Source organism: Genypterus blacodes, unplaced genomic scaffold, assembly GCF_046128005.1.
Source record: "Genypterus blacodes isolate CSIRO-AG114 ecotype Tasmania unplaced genomic scaffold, CSIRO-AGI_Gbla_v1 ptg000073l_1, whole genome shotgun sequence".
Taxonomy (NCBI): Eukaryota; Metazoa; Chordata; class Actinopteri; order Ophidiiformes; family Ophidiidae; genus Genypterus; species Genypterus blacodes.
Window position 1 is genome coordinate 5,440,001 of NW_027466883.1, and position 20,903 is coordinate 5,460,903.

At 45.3% G+C, this 20,903-nt stretch overlaps 1 protein-coding gene across 3 annotated transcripts in view; it reads left to right on the plus strand.

The window, feature by feature from the left end:
- stac (SH3 and cysteine rich domain) overlaps positions 1-20,121 on the plus strand; it is a 21,265-nt gene extending 1,144 nt beyond the window's left edge. Inside the window, exons 2-12 of one of the 3 annotated variants that reach the window (XM_076157754.1) lie at positions 358-390; positions 1,996-2,329; positions 7,435-7,568; positions 10,539-10,620; positions 10,799-10,905; positions 11,978-12,059; positions 12,995-13,062; positions 15,635-15,732; positions 17,431-17,482; positions 17,933-18,070; positions 19,034-20,121. In XM_076157754.1, coding sequence (XP_076013869.1) covers positions 358-390; positions 1,996-2,329; positions 7,435-7,568; positions 10,539-10,620; positions 10,799-10,905; positions 11,978-12,059; positions 12,995-13,062; positions 15,635-15,732; positions 17,431-17,482; positions 17,933-18,070; positions 19,034-19,132 — 1,227 coding nt within the window. In that variant the 3' untranslated portion in view covers positions 19,133-20,121. Of the gene's footprint in view, positions 1-357; positions 391-1,995; positions 2,330-7,434; positions 7,569-10,538; positions 10,621-10,798; positions 10,906-11,977; positions 12,060-12,994; positions 13,063-15,634; positions 15,733-17,430; positions 17,487-17,932; positions 18,071-19,033 lie in introns of those variants that run through there. The other 2 variants (XM_076157756.1, XM_076157755.1) reach the window with 2 other exon arrangements.
- Positions 20,122-20,903: the final 782 nt, after the last annotated feature.

Consider the following 20,903-nt stretch of genomic DNA (forward strand, 5'->3'; position numbering starts at 1 on the left):
GCTTTTTGCTCCATCTATACTGCATATGGGTCACATGTTGCACACACACACACACACACACACACATACACAGCCACACCAGGACAGGCCAGACTCCACTGACCCCGGTGACAAAAAGCCTGTGTATTGGGATAATCAATCGCTGGTCAGATGATGACCTCTTCGTGTTTGCCTCTTTCAGACTTTAACACAGGTGGTTCACTGAGTCATTCTCCTATCGCTCGAGATATGAGCAGAAGATAGGAGAAAGTAGAAAGTTGCTTAAAGTGGAATGCGTTCCACATACGGCCGACCGAATCCCTCATACACGCTCAGTAAAACTGTTTTTGTGTTTTCTTTATTCCTTCCTCCTTTAAGAATACTGTGAGGCCTGATCATCAGAAGCGCAAGGTGAGGCTCTGCAACTGTGTCGACTGTAGCGTGCCGCTGATTTCAGTCCCATCGTACGAGTAAAACCTGCATGTCCATAAAGGATAAAAGTTGTTCCCATGTGACAACTTTTACCGCTTTGCCTACTGAAAGATGGAACCCATCATCAATCATCACCCTTTATTTCCACAGGACACAAGACTGGATATATTTTAAACATCATCATATCTCTTAACTCTCTCAGGTTTATGTTTTGATTTTGCACCTCTCTGTTTGATTCCCATTAACCCTCCCTGCTTTACTGCAGAACATAGCTCATATGATACATTTGGTGCCATCAGCAGCAGCATGAGCTCGTGAGATGCATGCACATATCCCCCCCCTCCACACACACACACACACTGCTGTCTGATTTATTTAGCGGTCATTCTAATCATATCGCTCAGTCGTTAAGTTTCAGTATCTTTTACCATTATAGCTTTTGTAAGTAACACTCAAAAATGTGATTTTGTGTTTATGCAAACGTAGAAATAACAAAGATCACAGGAGAGATTGCATGTCTGTTTGGGTGTGAGTGTGAATCGGGTGTCTCTGTGTGTGTGAGCAATGTGTGTCAGAGAGAGAGAGAGAGAGAGGGGCCCTGTGTGTGTGTACAGTATGCGATCGGTGGGAGTGACAGCAGGGGTCCAGATTGATCGTTTCCAGATTGACTTGTAGAATTGATTGGTCTTCATCGCACGCATGACCCACATGCATCTTTGCTATTTGCAACACCAACATCAAGCAAGATACATATGTCAGTTTGTTCACCTTAAAGTATCTCAGAATAACTAACCCTACATACAACACAAAAAGGGACGCCAGACAGTTGATGTAAACTGTTGCTGTTGTACACGTGTGTGTGTGTGTCTGTGTGTCTGTGTGTGTGTGTAGGTGTGCACATAGTTAACACTGCGTAATCTATTAACTTAGAATAGGACAGATCAACCTTGAGCAAAAAGCAGTAAATCCTCCAGGTACCTTCAGTTCTGTGGCTTGGGAGGCTGCACGCTGTAATAGGATGTAGGGGATCAACAGGAGTTCTCCCTTTACCCATTAATAATTTAAAAACATTACAATCTGTTTCTTCAATCACATACAGGCGGCCAGAGACCTTCCAGAGCCGGATACAGAGGATTCTTAATGCGTATTTGAGCCGAGGTGTGTGAGGTGGAAGAGCACACGGTGAGAGTGGATGCGAGGAAGCAGCTTCCTGAACGGTGTTATTGTAATCGAGGCCTAATGAGATTGATAGAGGCTGAGGCCAGAAATGGCAACCCAGCGTGTGAGAAATAGTGTTGATGCGCTGCATCGCTCCAACCTGGAAAATCGAATTATCCTCCAGGTGGGGAGCCTCAGAGGGTTCCCACTGAACAATGATAGGTTTGCCCCCGAGAAATGGCGTTTTTATTATCGCCCACCACTGTGAAGCAGCATCAGGCGGAATCAGAGGAAATGAGGAGGAAGTCAGCGACCTTTGGACGTTTGGCTGGGGATTCAATGAGGTTATCAGATTGTGGAAGACTCGCCTCACAGAACTCACTGCTTTGAATTTTCCCCACTCTTTATCTTCTTCTCTTCTCTCAGCTGCAGAGACTCAAGCGCTCCTTGTCCTTCAAGACCAAAAGCATCCGCAGCAAGAGCGCCGACAACTTCTTCCGGAACAGCAATGACAACAAGACGGAGCTGCTCTCCGACGTGAGCAGCAGCACAGGCCACCTGTGCACCATCGGCATGGCCCCGCCGCACTCCGCCAACCTCCCCATCCCGCCCGTCCCTCCGGCCATCCCGTGCGCCCCTCCGCCCACATCACGCGGCCAACCGCGCAACCCGCTGCAGGTGGACTCGGCGGGTCACTGCTTCATGGAGCACATCTTCAAGAAGCCCACCTTCTGTGACGTCTGCAACCACATGATCGTAGGTACGGTTCTTACACCCCCCCTCCTCCTTCGTGCCTGTAAGCGGAATAATGTGCCACACAAGAGAAGCAGTTTATTGGACATCTTTGAATATCACAAGTGAACATGCACTTTCAGGAGGTTTCACATTCACGTTAGAGGAGCACAAAGTGATAAACGTGATGTAATCTGACTTTTTAGTTAAACCCCTAGTGCAGAATCCTGTCAGTTATCAATATGTACACACACACACACACACACACACACACACACACACACACACACACACACACACACACACACACACACACACCTGATAGAAGTGAAGGTAAAAGTCCCAATGGTTTCCCGGCACAAAGTAACTGAAAAATGTTCATCTCTCAATTTAACTTTTGCATTTGCAGCATTGACTCTAACCTTCATATAATAAGATCCTCATTAAGTGATACTAAATTAGCAACATAACATGATGGCGGTCTAACTAAAAACCTTTGGTGCCATCAAAATGCATAATAATTACACAGCGATAGGGGTTACAGTCTCTTAAACCTCTCGCCTGTTTTTCCACACGAAACACAAACCACTTAGATGAAGACACAGACAGAGAGACAGTCAGGCTGGGCGGCTCCGGGTCGCTCTGTCTGTCCTCTGGGGTCAGAGCGCGTGTGTGTGGACCAGCAGCCATGCCAGCTGGGCTACCTGTCCTCCCCCTCAGCAGATGTTCCCGCTCGCCCCCCTCCTCGCGCTTTGTGATCTGAGCCGAGTCTTTTTATACGGAGGCCCGTGCGTGCAGCGCGATAATGACCAGGGTTTGGCGGCACCATCTGCTCAAACCCCCACTGATGACACGTTTGTTAGCAGAGGAAATAAATCAAGACAGTGTAAGGAAATATGAAAGGTCAATACAAATCAGATATCGAGCCACGTCGACCTCATATGTTTATTCAGCTACATATTCACCAATAGCACCAAATCATATCTTGATTTAGGCCTGAACTGTATGAGATCAACAGGAGAGCTGAAATTCTACTTTAAATAGTATTCTAGTCACTAAATATAACAACAAATATATGTAGTAAATGAGGTGAAACAGCTTTTCCTTCCTCTTTTCTGTCGTTTCATCACAAAGTTTTCCCCTTTTTCCGGGTTTAGAATCATCTTTAAGGAGATATGAATCACAAATCTAAGCCATTTTGGCAGTTTGATATCAGCGTCGCCAGTTTTATTGCGCTATAAAGCTCAACAAATGGACGGAGGGTTATAAGTCATGGCTGCCATAGCGGCTAAACGTTTAATGTGTCATTTGCTGTTTGAACATAAACATTCTTTATCGCCGAAAGAAACAGCTCATGGTCAATAATGCCGATAATGAATCTGTTAATTATTTTAATGCCATGTCAAGGCAGCGTACATCAAAATTCAGTGAAAAGCATTTCAGCTGATGTTGTCTTTTTAGAGGAAAGAGTCAAGTTTCATTTGAGGGGAACAGCCGCTGTGATCTTTTCAGAAATTTCCGAAAAGCTAAAAAGTAAGAAAAGCAGTCAGACCTTCAGCCACATTCTGCCGTGGTTAAGTCAAGGTTACTCCGGCTTTTATCCTCTTCAGCCCACGTGTTTTCTAATTGGCTGTGCGGCGGTTTTGTTCGTAAAAAGCAACTAAGTGTCCTTTCCGCCTGGGTCACGGTGAATGAATCCACGCCGCCACAGAAGAATCCTCCGGCTGTGCGTCGGCTTATTAACTTAATGTCTGCATTACAGAACGGGGGAGTTATTTATGGGTGACACAGCTTGAAATATGAGCAACAGTGCAGGGACCGTCAGAGAAAATACATGATGTAAGGAATGAGCTTACAAAGGGCTGAAAGACTGAAAGGCTGAGATGAGAGATTTATGAGGACTGGACAGAATAGGATTCAGTCTGTATTCATTGATATTCAAGGATTCATCATTTCAAATGAGATCATTTAAAAGGCCACAAATCATCATCATCATCATCACTGGCAAAGTAATCTGAATTTGACACATACACACACACACACACACACACACACACACACACACACACACAAGTTTAGGAGTGTTTGTTAAGAGTACTTCAGGGGAGGTTTGTGATATTAAGTACAAGTTTGAATTGCTTCCTACCTACACCACACAGACATGCATACACTTGAACACTTGCACACTTGCACACACACACACACACACACACACACACACACACACACATAATATGAGCTGTCATGTCACACTTCCATTTGTTTTTATTCCATTTTCCTTTTCAGTGTTATAATCAACATGCTGTGTGACCATGTCAATATTTTAGACTCTTTCTCAAAAGATTAAGACGCCTATCTTACTGAAATAATCTGTTTGTTTTTCCACCAGTATCTTTTCCAGTTTACTCTATTACAGATAAAGGTGTTGTAGGTTTTGTTAATTTTATTTTCCAAATGGGGTTATTAGGTAACTAGCTCCCTAAAGGTGGATATTATAAGGGACGAGCTGTGCGGGTCAGCGTTTTGGAGATGGAGAGGAGGAGGAGGAGGAAGAGTCTTTGTTTTGATGAAGGTTCTATGCCCAGGAAATCAGGAGCTTAATGGACCGATGTGTAACTGCTGTGTATAGAGAGTGATGCAGCAGGAGGAGAGGCAGTAGGAAAGTGGGAGGGAGAAACTGAGAAAGTATGCGAGAGAGAGAGAGAGGGAGCTAGAGACGGAGAGAGGGAGCTAGAGACGGAGAGAGGGAGGGAGAGAGGGAGAATGTGTGGGAAATAAACGAGAGGCAAGATGTTAGGGAAGTTATGGAAATTTTGGCAGGAGTCCGGTCTTTTACTGGAGTGTAAATGAAGAATGGACTTTAAAGGCACAGTGGCCAAGAAATGCCAGAGGGAGAAATGCTGTCACTCAAATCCCCCCACAGCTGCAACACGTGCGGCCCGGAGCCAAGAGGGACCCACACACACACAAACACACAAACAGACACACACACACACATATAGAAACACACACACACATTTAGCAAAGGAGGAGGGCAACATGCGATTCTTGTTCAAACGGTGGTTCGCAGCATCTCATTAGTCCCCCTGTGTGTTATTGGAATGAGTCAGATCGAACTAACAAATCAAAAGCAGCTGGACAGCCGTCTGCGGTTATGTTACAGAAAGAAGAAATCAACCTGAAGTGCTCTTTTGAATAAATCTCCCCTTGACCTGATTGCTCTTGACCTGAATGCGTGCAGGTTTTCGCAGCTTGCGGTCGCCGATTTTGATCTGTGAATCCGTCCCAGGATCGCGTTTCGCTCGGTTTCCATCACAGCAAAACAAACTCCTCCAGCTCTAGTAAGACACAAGCTTTTAAATGGAGAATACAGATCCAGTTTTACGCACGTTCCTACAGTTTCAAGTTCCTCCAAGCTCCAGATAGTCGTGACACGGAGCTCACGTTACCACACGTGAGGCAAAGCAAAGACTATCCCCCCCACTTCTTTGGATTTGTTGTTTAAGTACCTGCATCTCATGTTTGCGGCCTTCTTGTTCGGTGACCCCGCTGACCGCTTCCTCGTCTCACCCATCGCCTTCCATGATGCGGCCATATGGACTCAAGCATGGCCCGTCTTCGCCTTTGTTTTCTGGTCATCCGCGGTGAATAATAACGGACAAACAAGTTGGCAGCCATGCGCAATCTCTTCCATTGGAAAGGGATTTTATGAGCGTAAAGCCCTTGGAACTTGTGGTTGACTGCCAAAATCTCTACGTGATCACAAACGGGCGTCACTTGAGTCTAATGACCAATAAGAAAGGATCATTACTGGATAGCGACAACAACAAAACAATCGGTCAGCGTAAAACTTAAAAGGTTTGTTGAGTTAGGAAAAATTCCTCCACATGATCAATGGAGCCTCTGTGCTGCATGTCTCCTCTTTCACACACCCACACACAGACATTCACTCACACACCCACACAGTCTGGACCAGAGCAGCAGCAAGCACGTGCTTATTGATTAATCAATAAGAAGCGGGCATCTCTGCCAGACTGCAACTAATGGCAGCGCCGTCGCCCGGGTAACATCGTCCTCCTTTGCTAATGTGAGACGGTAACAGACGTCGGTTGCGTGTTTGTCACCGTGGTTTCACCCGCATGTATTGGTTTGTTTGTTTGTTGCCATGATCAGGTTAGAGTTTGGTGTGTGAATCACTAAACAGGATGTCCCAGATCATCCAAATGCTCTGCACTTTAGTTGTCGCTCATTCTCACACACACACACACACACACAGACACACAGCTCAGTGGGTTGCAGTGACACACAGTAATGGTATTGTCGCCATGCAAGCTTCATTCTCTGCCAGAACCTCACAGTCTCACATCTCAACCCCCCCCCCCCCCCCGATCCACATTTTCTGTTTGCTCATCTCGCCGCTTCTTCCTCTTCCTCTTCTTCTCCACTTCTCACCATTTTCTCACTGTATATTCATGTCTTTTTTTTTTACTCATTCACACATTCACACACACACATGCACACCGAACGCTGTCGTTTGCAGTGTTGCGTAATTTTGGTTCACAAATAAAAGCAGAGGAATCTTCACATATTCCAGCGACTGTAAATCACGTACATACAAGCTGCACTTGTCGGTTCACGTGGTGGAAAGTGAAGCTAAACTTCCTTCCCAGCAGATTTAATCAGAGTGTGATGAGATGCAGCCAACACAGAGAGCATCCGAGGACTGTTAGGTTCATGATCTCCATAGTTCTGCTCAGTTAATTGGACAATCTGAACCGTTCAAGCGTCATTTGTCAACTTAAAGTTATTATTTAGACTTTGGACTCCTCTGTTTATGCGGATAAAGGTATTAAACTTTAAAAAGAATTGCGCAGACGTGCACATGTTAAGTACTAATTGTGCTAAGTCATGTCACTGGTAAATATATTCCACATGTCTTATAGGTTCCACCCAGTGTATCCTGGGAAACGCTCCAGGCACCACGAAACTCCGGTTAGGAAGGAATATCACACCCTTAAGGAACAATGTCATGATGGCAATCTGGTCGATATTTTCCATTTCTTGTCAGTTTTGCTTAGAATTCTTTGCTCTTTTTTTGTTGTTGCTCGTTTTGTCCTGTTTTCTGTGCATCAGGTACCACGGCCAAGCATGTGGTGTTCCTGGCGGGCAACACGGCGAAGCACGGCCTGCGCTGCAAAGCCTGCAAGATGAGCCTCCACCACAAATGTGAGAACGGAGTCGGGCAGCAGCGTTGCATGGGCAAACTGGTAAGAGAGTAACTGCAAATAGTCTTTGCGATACAGTGAGAAAATAAGACCAAAATATGGACAGCGGGGAGTTTTTGAGCTTAGCAGGGAATCTGATTACTGATGTCATTATGAAAGCTCACCAAACGGACATATCAGAGTTGGCTGTCTGAATGTTTTCCACCAGAATGTGCTTATTCAGAAATCACACTCTATGTGTGAGTGTGCTGGTACATCTGACCACCATCCTCGTCATCATCCTCATCATCGTTATATCATCGCTCGCTTGTTCGCTCTCTCTCTCTCCCTGTCCGTCTCGTGGTGTTAGATAAGAATAATTCAGCGCTACGTTTACAAAACATTGACCTCCTCTTCGCCTGTGTGCATGTTTGTCTCTCTCCCTCAGCATCTCTCTCTCTCCCCCAGGGTTTATTCTATTGAGATTAATTATATTCATAATGAAATCTGCTGAAATTCACTAATATCAGGGTTATATCCTCATCCTGTGTTATTTAAGAGGAAAGTCATCTTCGAACACAAGCATTGACCCTTGACTCTCCAGTAGTTTGTGATGAAGGTATCAGTATTTAAGAGTTAGAATAGAAAGCCAAGCCAGAAAGACACTTTAAGGCTCAGGATTTTGAACTGAATGATTAGGGGAAATATTGTTTTGGCACATGAAAGCTCTTAAATCCCTGCTGGAGAACATAAAAACAAACTGATTAAGTTCAAAACAAAGCTGGTGTCCATTCAGGTTTCACCTAGAAGTAATCATACAAAAGGGGGAGCGAGGAGTAAATAACCATCCAAGTCTATAATATCAATCTGCTAATAGTTGTTAAGCAAAATCTATACGTTGCTTGAGGCAGCAGATAAGTGAGAAGCTGAGGTCAAAGGTGAATTTGGCTGAAATTTGAGTTATTTCAGTGAACGTGTCCACATTTTTAACTGTCAATTCACGTGAATGGCTTCTCCAAACACACACACACATACACACACACATACACGCACAGGAGCAAGGGCAAAACTGTGGCAAGTGGCTTTGTTTTGAATGACTCAGATTTTCTGGGTTATTACTTTACAACTCACAGGACTACAATCAAGACAAGTGTTAGGAAATGCCAAATCCCAAACATCTCCTTTACCCGGTAATAACAACCGGACACGGAGACATTAGTCCCCCTAGTTATCCGCCTTCACGTACAATGAGGTCCTGTTGTCATCACCGAGGGATTGATTATAAAGATTGGGGTCTAGAATGTGAGTCACAATCATCATCATAACCATAATTGTCGCTTGTGGACCTGAATTAGAATGAGAGCGTTTAGCTGAAGTGACTTGGCCCGCTGAGTGTTTTGGTGGCACTGTTGAAAGCTCCTGCCAAGCAGCTCTCATCACTTCCCCGTCTTCCATAGACGTCTAGAAAACTGGCAGTCAAGTCTGAATCAGGAGCGTTTAGTCGGTCACACACACACACACACACACAGAAGAGAGAGAGAGAGGTTTTGTCCGGGTGATCTAAGGAAATCTAGACGATCTCTGGATTGTAATAAAAGAAATCGATGCAGTACAGTGATAACGACAGCACTTTTCCCCTTCTTTCCATGGAATGCCTGAGGGATGAGGCGTAAAGATATGATCGGCTCTCAGGAGTGGAAAATGAGGTCGAGGGGTCAAGAGTAAAAAGGGACGTTTCCCCAGTGGAGTTACGCTCTAAATACGGGTCACTCTAAACATGGACACTTGAACTTGTCCAGACTTGCTTTTTCTGTTTTGAGCTGGACTCCGGACTCTTCATCACTATTACGAGCTTCACCAAAACATGAGTCTGCTGAAAACTAGTGCATTTCTCGGTTCGATTTTTGGGTTAAAGTGAGTCGATCGAGCCGCAAGTCACAGAGATTCTGTTTGGACGACTGCGATCAGTCTCACACAAACCCATTAGGCAGGATCAATAATGTCAGATAATCAATCAGGGAAACAATATTGATGGAAACAGTGAATTCGAGGCAGTGAAACTTAATCTCACTGATCTCCATTTACAAGTTTGAGCCTGAGTGAAACTGGTAAAACCTCCAAAAAAAGCAGTGTGATGTTGTACGTACTGAAAGTATGTAGCCAAATGAACCAGATGGATCCTCAACAACCTAATCAGCTTTGACCTTTCCCTTTACTGAGTTTGACCCCAGCAGTATGACATGTGTCAGTTTCCCTGTCAGCAGCTTTAAGAGTCGCTCGTCTCATCGCGAGCACTGAAGCATTAATCAGGGCCGCTGCAGAATTGGCCCACATAAGCAGAGTGATGACAGTCCTCTGAGTGAGATCCAATATGCAGATGAGCTTCTTGTAAATGAGGGGACATCAATCTGGAGTTTATCAAGTGACAAATACCGCAGCGCCGCATCACCGAGCGTCCGAGCGGCGTGTGAATGTTGACCTAAGACTTCTCCCAGGTATCAGAAACACAGAGAGAGAGAGAATGCAAGAAGGGAGAGCACAGAGCTTTACATACTTCACAGGCACCACGTACATTAATCATGTGATCTCTGCGGGCGGCGGGGAGGAATTCCAATCAGTCTGTGTATAAGACTGATGAGAAAGTATTGATCGATATGGGAGACTTTAACTACGGGCAGGTGAAGGATTCAGATGTGATCAATCTTTGAAGGCGGTGTAGTGTTCACAGCTATGTCATTATTTACTCCTATCAATTAGGAGAATCTAAACTGTGGTCATCAACATTTTGTGAGTATTGATCCATCATCTCATCATCTGACACGGTTGTGCTCGGTAAAGACATATTAGTTGTCCCGTGTGCGTTGTGGCGGAGCTTTAACACAGTTTGAAGGCCTGGCAGCAGTTATGGTGTCAGGGTGACTCGCATTGACTCACATCTACTGTCTGTTGGCGCTCTTTCTGTCTGTCTCTCCTCTCTTTTTCCCTCCCTCTCTTTTTCTCTCCATCTCTCACTCTCTCGCTCTTCCTCCGCAGCCCAAAGGCTTTCGCCGCTACTACAGCTCCCCGCTGCTGATCCAGGAACAGTACGGCTGCATTAAAGAAGTCATGCCCATAGGTGAGCACCGTAAAAACCTCCTCGCGGAATGGGTATTGGGCATTTTGGGTCCAACTTTTACATTTAAGTGGCTTTATTAGAAACGTTTCTCATATTACAAAACACAGTTTGGTTATTCGTCGAAGGGGGGCAGTTGCTGCTGTAGCTTTTATTTGTCTTCTATTTCTCTTTTCTGCAGCCTGTGGTAATAAGGTGGACCCAGTGTATGAGGCTCTGAGGTTTGGGACGTCGCTGGCACAGAAGGCCAAGAGGGCGAGTGGCTCCGAGTCGCCTCATGGAAACTCAGTAAGGACAGCAGCGGCGGTGGCGTCCTGTGCTCATAAGTTAGACATCTATTAATCTACTTCCTTCTCTCAGTAGCAGGAGAGGCTCACACACACACACACGCACACACACGCACATGCCGTCGCAGCTGTGAGCAATTAGTCCAATCAAGTCCAAGCATCTTCAAAGAGAGCAACCTGACACACCAGGCTCCTTCATCTTACATGTACAATTAAATTCAACTAATAGATAAAAAAAAAATACTTTCCCATGCTGACAAAAAAGCTACAACTTTTGTTATGAATTACCATGAAAGCATAACAGACGTCCACCCAGACGGACCAGCGTGTTGTAGCTCAGGTATGATGCTGCTTTGTCCCACTGCAGCAGACATAGTTGATGGTCTAAATAGATACTTCTGAGCTGTAAACACTACCAATAAAGGCAGTTCGGTCCAGGCAGTGATGAAAGGAGACGTCGGCCGCAGACCGCTCATGTTACCGCTCTTAAGATGGACCGGGCTGATTGGGGGAGCCGGGCGACACTCTCCAGCCTCCTTCCTGTCCTGTTTTTCACAGCTTATCACTTTCACTGTAAGCTGTGCGCTATCTGCTGCTTGGACGCGTGCCGCCGGATGATGACACGCGAAAGCTGCTGGGCTCCGGGCCCTTCGCTGTCCTGTGCAGCTGTGAGCAAATGGGTGTGTGTGCTTGTGTGTCAGTGGAGGATTATAAAGACAATGTGATCTCTACAGGGGTTATGATAATAGTTTCCAAATGCAGGGCTTTAAACAGCTTGTTTACCACTCGACAGTATCTATCTATCTATCTATCTATCTATCTATCTATCTATCTATCTATCTATCTATCTATCTATCTATCTTCCTTCCTCCCACTTTTGGTATTTGGGGAATGTCTAGATGTCTTGAATTTCTTGCCCCAGTACTCATCGTTGGTTGTGGTCTGATCTTCATCCAGGTCGCACAACAGACACATTCAGTCTTCACTAACGCCATGCCAGACGCCTCGCAATCGCGGCGAGGGAGGAATCACACTTCCCTTCTCACTCTCGTCCTTGTGTTTTTTTTGCGCAGACCAGCGACTTGGACCAGGTTCCAGAGGAAACGGTGGCTCACAGCAGTAGGCAGGAGCTGTCGAGAAAACACAGCGATGACGGTGAGTATCCTTCTCAGCACAGTGTGTGCAACTGGAGTAAAGCCACGGAGCGATAGAGGGAAAGAAGAAAAAAAAACAGGTCTTACAAAAGAGGCACGGGACAGTTGCGGCATTTCCAGGAAATAAAGATCCTGTTTTTCCACCAGGCAGGATTCACACTTTTCTCGCTGTGTTTCCGCCCTTCGACCCTTTTACAACATTCACAATGTCGGTGTAACAGCATGGGTGTTAATGGAAGCGTAGAGCTGAAGATTGGAACTTAGATCCTCCAGAAAATACTGATTACTGATTTACCAAAAGAACAAATTAGTTTGCTGTCAGGGCTTGTCGAAGGAAGACACACATATTCATGAGTGTGCTTTATATTATTATTATGATCATTTGGCAGACGCTTTTATCCAAAGCGACTTACATTACATTTCCACCCTTCGCAGAGGGGGGAGCAATTAAGGTTTCGGTGCCTTGCTCAGGGGCACCTCGACAGGGGCACGAACCGGCGACCCTCCGGTTCCAAAGGGGAAGCACTACCCACTGAGCCACTGCCTCGCTTTAATCCAAATGTCATGTCGACGTCCTGTGGAGTGCACTGACTGTTGCAGAGGCACATTAATCAATCAGCTTTCCACCTGTTCAAGCTTCCCCCAAAGTGGCAAATATCTCACCTCTATCGTTAGTTGTCTGTATTTCCCTTGATAGTTTGGAGAGAAGGATGATGTCATTCTGGCATCAACTGCGGACTTTGGATATTGAGAGTAACTTGTGATTGAATCCGGATGGGTTAGGTGACACCAGTCCAGTCTCAATGTTGAGCTTTAACCACTCACAAGATAAAGACAGTCATCAGGAGACTTAAGTGTGTGTGTTGTGTGGTCACATTGCGTACATAAGGCTTTTTATGGTCGTCGATGTCGTGACGTGATTGTTTTGTTTTTTAGTTTTTGCAGTCCTGGAGAACGGGACGGAGCTTTACCACCGGCCGGAGAGGAAACCAGACGACTCCCTGGTGAGAAACACAGACACTTAAAGACTGCAAACTCAGCGAACAGGTGTAATGCGTGTGTGTGTGTGTGTGTGTGTGCATGTTCAAGCACCTTACACAGCAAAGCGAAGCAATTGATATGAATTATGAATTACAAAGAGCACTTGGACCAGTGTTGGAATAATAAAAAAAGATCTCAAGTTCCCGAGAAGAATTTAGCAGAGTAAAGTTATAATATATTGAGGAAAAAAGTCCAAAATGTTATGAGAATACATTTGTAATGAGAATCGGCAGAAAATAGCAGAGCCTCTAGCACAGAGCTGCTATTATGAGACATAACTTTGGTATAAATCCTCTATTTAATTTAAGAAATAGCATTATGACACATTGCGGTTGAGTTTGGCCCTGAAGAAAACGTCCTGCTGTATTTCTTAATGATTTAGAGAACGCATTAAAGCGCTGATATACTGTGTGAGGTTCCTTTCCTTAATGGACATTTTGGAACGTTTATTGTCCTTGTCAGAAACCGATTTTCCAAATTAGACCCAACGTCGAACTTCACAGGTCAGCAGCTATTCGGCTCTTGTTGCTCCTGTTGGAAGACCTCCGAGTCCTCTGTGTCCCCTGACCAAACTCCGCTTTGGCCCAGTCCGAGCACCATCAGCATCCATCAGCATCCGTCAGCGTGCTGCGTTTGGCTCGGCTCCATCGTCACCGCTGAGTTTCCCAGGGGTTCGAAGGGGGAAAAACTTCTCTTCCCGCTGTAACAAATCATGCCCTCTCCTGACAGCGGCCTCCACTGATAAGACGAGGCAGGAGCCATATGTTTTAAATCCGTCGCTCTGCTGCGTTTGTAGTCCTTTCACATGCCGCTGCAAAATTCACACTTTTGAAGGACAAAAGCCTCTTGTTCCTTATCTCATCTTACCCCCTGCAGAGGAGCACTAAATATTTCATGCAAGCTCTGTTCCTTCTCTTTTTTTTATCGTTCTTACTTCCCTGGTGGGATTTGGTGGGAGAGGCACCGTGTTTACCCCACACACACACCACTGCTCTTTGTGCCTTTTCGCCATGTGGCCATCTTTGCTGTTTACTTTTTTGTATAATGTGTTTATGCTGGTTGTCAACAATGGAAAAAGACCATAGATACTTGGATAAACAGAAAAAAATGAAAGAATAACCGTAGAAGGAAACACACAGGCACACACACATACGCACATGCACAAACACACACGCACGCCTCTCTCCTGCAGTGGAGTCCGGTCAGACTGGCAGTGCGGCGTTATCGGGCTGGACCGAGCACAGCTGGCAGCCGGCTGTTTGTCTGTCTGCACACGGGTCCATTAGCTCCGGCTGGCGGACGGACAGATGGAGGCTCTGCGGGGTAATGAGGGGAGGAAAGCGCTCCCTCCAATTTGAGATGAGACGCCGAATGGGATCACACACGCACACACACGCGCGGGATCAGCCATCTGCTCACACTTCTCAGGTTGAGTGTTAGAATTCCCAGAGATGGTTGGGCGATAAACCAGCGTGGCTCCCTGCTGGGATGCTTTCCGCTCGGATTCCCAGTTTTCTCCCATTTTTCCTTACTTCCTATATGCAGAAGCCTCCTGTGAGCTCACTGATAATGTGTTTGCTTCCTAGAAACTGCTCTGATAGGTGTCTCAGAGAATTGTGAGTGGGAACTTTAAAGATGTATAAGGGGGGAAATCAAATAAGACACAAAAATATCCTACAACTTCCACGTTTATATCTAAATTTAAGGCAAAAATGTGAATAAACCACTGCAATAGTTTCTATCCATTTATGCCTCACCATTCTTATCATGCTAACAAAAACATTACGGGCATAACTGGAAGCTTTGAAGCTCTTGTAAAGGTAAATGAGTGTCACCATCTTACATTAGTGCATAATAAAAGGCTGCTCCATGCTTATTACCTCTTGCAGCCTCCCACAGCAGCTCTCAAGGCCGGTCAGCCGCTCTCTCAGTTAACTGTAATGGATTGCCATTGGTTGATGTTGTTGTTTTCACCCAGAGGCCACAGGGGCAGTTTGCCTTGTGGCCTCGCTGTAACTCCGCTCATCCATCAGCTCACATCGCCGCTCCGCGTGGGTGACGCTTAATGCCACCGAGACTGGAAACGCTGCTCTTCATTACTGTACAGCGCCACACACACACACACGCACACACACACACGCACGCGCACGGTCAGAGAGGGCAGATCAGTTTGTCTTAAAACACAATGCCCACAATTTCTCCCCCAGACGCCAAACCAGGACACGCTGTCTGTGTATTGAGTTTCAGGCAGATTTGAGACTCCAGGCGCCTTCTGAGCGTTCACCAAATCTGACCACTTGATCTCGGCTCCTCCCGTGTGTGTTGACCACCTATTACAAAAGGAACATGAGCAGCTTGCCGCTCTGTCAGTGTAAGTGAGGGCTTCTCCTGCAGGATCAATCGACTATATTAAGACACGACATCTAGGAAAAGATCACATGGTGGTCTTTTAAACTTGTATACCCGGAATTCCTCGAGAAACTAAGGTGTGTGTCCATGTGTGTGTGTGTGTGTGGGTGTGTGTGTGTTGTCTAGTCAGAGCAGAGCCTGCTGCAGAAAGACGTCCTCAAACTCAGCACCTATGTGGCCTTGTTCAGTTTCACCCCCCAGGACAGCCAGGATCTGGAGATGAGGTATTTCCACGCACACACACATACACACACACACACACAAATCAGTCTTTATCTAAACATCGCCCTCTGGCATTACTCCATGCAGCACCTGTCCAGGCGCTGCAGATGAATTATTGCCCCCTGATCGACTCTGACGCGCCCACAATTGCTGTTTTGATTAATTTTTCTCCTCAGAGCCTCGACGAAAATCAATCAAATAAAGAGTCGGACACTCCAAATTGCCAAACTCAAACTCTAGCACACATTATGCATTATATGAAGGTAGGGAGTAAATTCTTTTATATGTAACTGTGAAAACTAAACTCTAAACTATCTAATCTGCTTACTGCAACACTGCCATGCTTTTATTTTAGCTATTTAAACACTCAAAAGACACTTGTACACACACACACACACACACACATGACTTAATATACCTTCCTAGATGAACAGGCATGTGTTGATGTAAGCTGTCGCTGCAGATGAAGAGCTTTGTTCGGGGCGTTTAGCTTCGTCTGCCTCTTCCCAGACGCTACAGAAGTGTGTTTTATATGCGTGCATATCAAATAATGGATCAATAATTTGTTGTATGAAACGTTAGGTAGAGATCTTATCCTCCTGCTCTGGTGGACGGGGGCCCTCAGCTGCTGCAGCCTCTGAATCGGGGCCTTCAGCACCCAGTAGTTCCTCGTTCTCGTAAAAGCTCCTCAGATGGCATAAGGACGAGAGCGTGACGTTCGACGAGCGCTGTGTCGGATCTCTGCTCTTAAGAAAAGAGACGCACGTCCATATTTCACACACAGACATCAAACGCTGGCGCATGAAGAACAGCAGGGAAACACGAATCCCTAATCAAAAGGATGAATTTGAATCTTTTTTAAGTGGGAAAAAGGTTGTGGTTGTCGCCTCTTGCTCTGATTACATGATTACTTACGACTATGTGATGATTATAATGATGATGAGTGCTGCATTTTGTTTAAAAGACCAAGTTTGTTTCATTTCTCCAATGCTTTGGCTCAATATTTTACAACTTACTTGATATTTATGCGTTTGGAGGAGTTGCAGGTGCTCGTACGGTTCATCTCCTGCTCTTCTAATCAGATCAAGACAGAACCAACTTTGTTTTCCGAGTCTTACCCGGTTACGTAGAGTCGGGTGCAATGTTTTACACACCTTCTGTAAACGCTGTTCTCTGAGTCACGTTGATTGTTCCCAGCAAAAGGGCAGGCAGTGTTGCAACTGAGCCGCAAGCGGGAAAACAAACGGGAAAACAAACGGAAACGACGTGAAAACCGCTTTTCACTCAACTGTGGCGGCCTTTTAGATTCATACCGGTCAGATTTAGCGACTGGCTTGGAGCAGATGCTAGTAATTAGAGGGTAGGAGACGACGGGGGTACAATGATTCAAGCATTTCCCGGATAAGGAGGAATTACAGGCAGCAAACAGGATGAAGGCGCGACATACGTACGTGCAAGAATTCCATCGAAAATGTGAAGAGAAGTTTGTCATCTCTGCTCACATAAGAGATGGAAACTGCAAATTCACACACAGAACAAATGTAGTGTTTTACAAATGGATCTATTTTCACCACAATAAAGTTAAATAGAGCTTTAGTTTGTTGCCCACATGGTGAGATCCAGTGGGAGAGTATAAAGAATAGAAGATAATGATAATGATGATGATTACGATGTTTCACTCTGTTCTGTCTTCATTGCAGCGCAGGAGACAGAATCTTACTGGCTGACGACTCCAATGACGACTGGTGGAAGGTAGGTATGAAACCTATTTAAATTCACCATTTTGCTGTTTCGGGGTAATTTGAGTGCCCAAATGCCCACATAGGAAGACACAGATTGATAAATTACAAGCGGTCGAGCTGTAAATTATAGCCGGAGCGAGACAACAGGATGCCAAGGACAGAAAAGCGTGACGGATTAATGAGGGAGACAAAAGGGCCAAAACATGATCATAAACAGGCGGCAGCTCATGCAGAGACTCGTGCATCTTAGCCGTGTTGTTATTCTCTACAGGCTGTAGACAAACACGCATCAGGATGAAAACAAGTCAGGAGATAAACCAAGAACCTGAGATAAGAACGCAGCAGATCTGTTCACTTATGATTAAGGTTGATTCGTCCTCTTAGGAACCATGCAGACCGCCCATGTGTCAGCCCGTTACACACTTCATGGATCTCCCTCTTTCGGTTTTTTTGTCCTCAGGGGGTTGTTGAAGACAGGATCGGGTTTTTCCCGGCATCCTTCGCTCACCTGGTGCGAGTTGGCGATCAGGTGTTCAGGTGCAACAGAACGTTCATCGGCTGCAAGGAACAAGGCCAGATCACCCTGAAGGAGGGCCAGGTACTGTGGGAGCGCATGGGCATGATGAGGATGAGGATGATGGAGTCAAACTGAGAACTGGTATTGTTACATTTATCCATGTTACTAATTGAGGGAGTTGTGAGTTTGCTATTATGAATAGAAAACCTTCCAAACCTGCCAGAAATGACATAAAGATTCAATAATGAGTCCACTTTGATAGTTTCTGACACTGAACTTTGGTGATTGACGGCTTCCAGCAGGCAACAGTGAGATGTTTGCTGGTTCGGGTCAATTGATCGCCCTTTGATTGCTTAATTCAGCCGGGCCGAACATTAGAAGATCCAGTGATCCAGGACCAGGATCATAAAGATGCCCGGATTACACCTGGGCCTAATTCCTAATCACACCTCAGCTGTTTGCACACATCAGAGTCCCATTACCCAGCAGCTCTGGATCCATCTTGTTACCCTCCTGCAGCTCCCGGGTGCCTCCCACCTCCCCAAACCTCTCCCCTCACTTACACTCACTCACTTAGACAGAACCCCTCGGAGGAATTACCGCCACATTAGCATTTTGGCATAATGGCTTCACTGAGGTCGGCCCCCTTTTTCCCACAATGCCTTTCAGGGCTTCTTTGGGACTCAGAAGAGATTAAAACGCCAGCAAACCCCCGGTGGAGATGAAACCACCAAACACAAGATGAGTCCGTGACCCGCTGCCTATTTTCCAGTCGCATACGACCCAGGGGAGGATGTAGCTGAGAACTAAGAACAAGACATTTTGTTCCGGTCAATTACGAGGGGTTAATGGATAACATTAGCAGAGGGATGAGACAAACTCCACAAAAGTATAATGATCATGATTACACTAAGCAATACTGACATTTGATGACATATTGATGGATGAATTTTGTGTTAGGAGGCCTGTATTAATCTTGTTTTCCTGCTATTACTGATTCAATATAATAATACTCTTTCAAATATCGTCCCCCTTTGCCGTCAGATCTGTGTGAGCAGCGAGGGCGAGCGAAGCGGCTTCATCAGAGTGGCCAGCGGAAAGAAGAGAGGCTACGTGCCCTGCGACGTCCTGGAAATCATCTGAGAGAGAAAGAGAGAGAGAGAGAGAGAGAGAGAGAGAGAGAGAGAGAGAGAGAGAGAATGAGAGAGAGAGAGGTCAGAGGAGGAGAAGTGAATCCGCAAGCTGGTTCTGTGATACCAGTGAGGAAGTCGCCCTCAGTAGGAACCTCGGTCTGGACCAGGAACAGGCGATGCTGCTGTTGTTGTCGCAGGTCAGGACCTTTGTACCTTCCTCACTTGCTCTCAGCCCAGAGGAAGAGGAGGGACCCCACGGACCCGTTTGACCCGAGTTTGTAAGGAGACTGCAGATCACTGTACCACCGGGTCTGATCTAATCCACAGAGCCGGTGTTGTTCTTCTTCTTCTTCTTTCTTTTCTTTACTCACAGCAGGGAGGCGTCACTGTTTCAGTTCAGTGACTTTCCTCCTGCGTATGATTTAGATTCTCTTTTCACATCAGCGTGCCAGCGTGTGTGTGTGTATGTGTGTGTGTGTGTGTGTGTGTTTCATTATTCACCGACACTATCTCTGATGTCAGAAATGGAATAGAACAAACAGCAAACACAATAAGAGATAAGAACAGGAGTCAAAGGTCGTGTGTGCGATGTTCTGATATTACCTCTGCAGTACGATTACAGAATCCTACGCCAGAGCAGAGAGACGCTCGGTACTCTGCTGTCGTATCTGGAGAGAAGGAGCAAAGCCCAGCAGAGGCATCAAAGAGCTGTGGGGGTGTAATGACAAAATGGAAGACAAGAGAATTCAACACAGGGCTACATTTTTCTATTAGGGCTCATCTCACTTTAAAAGAATCGCTGATATTGATTAACGGCACATACGAGGCAAGAAAATACTGACGACGGTCGTGGATGTAAGCAGGCCGTGTTTTGATGACATGAACGCTCAAAGCTCCAGGCCTGCGATGGCACCGAGAAGACATTAAAGGCTGCTTTTGTGACGGAAAGCCGATAAATAAAGAGCATTAAGACCAAACTCGTCTTTGGAGATTTATTAAGCTTTTGCAAAAAAAAGGACCACTATAGGTTCACAAAAGAAAAGCTGACAGGCTGAAACAAAGTTGAACGGTTTGTCTGTGCAACGACAGGATGTTCACAGCAGAGATGAGGTCATAGTCTGAAAGGTCATGAAATATATGCAAGCTAGCAATTTTCCATTACACGTTTCTCTCCCGTTTGTCAACTGTAAACATGATCACTCTCTCTCAGCACAGCCTGTGTGTTCTGATGGGGATCCTGTTGGATTGTTGCATTTATGGCTAAGTGTTGCAGTAGAGTATAGTACAGTAGGTCTCTTAAAGGTTGTCCTGCACTGACACTTGGCTTTATTAAACGTCCAAGAACACTGTATTGTACATAATGTATGTATACGATAAATAAATATAAATAACACGAAATAAATGTGTCAGATTTCTTCGTGAAGGAAATTTGTTCAGGGATTTCTTCAATTTTCTTGTCTGAACTAAAGGTTTGTTTTTTTTCTTAGAATCCCAATCCAACTGAACATCAATTAAGTGGCTTTCATCTTGTAATTAATAAATACCAAAAATACGACGTATAATTAATTATATTATGGATGATATTGCCCTGTAGCTACGTCTGATTCTCACATCTGGCAGGACTCATTTGTTTCCACCATTGCTCTACATTCCACTTATGCTCATTAATTACATCGCAATTATAAAATAAATTAATCATTGGCTTTATTTTATGATCTATATTTAAATTAACACCGTCGTTTTTGAAGTAATTTGAAAGTGAACCAAGTGTAAACCACATC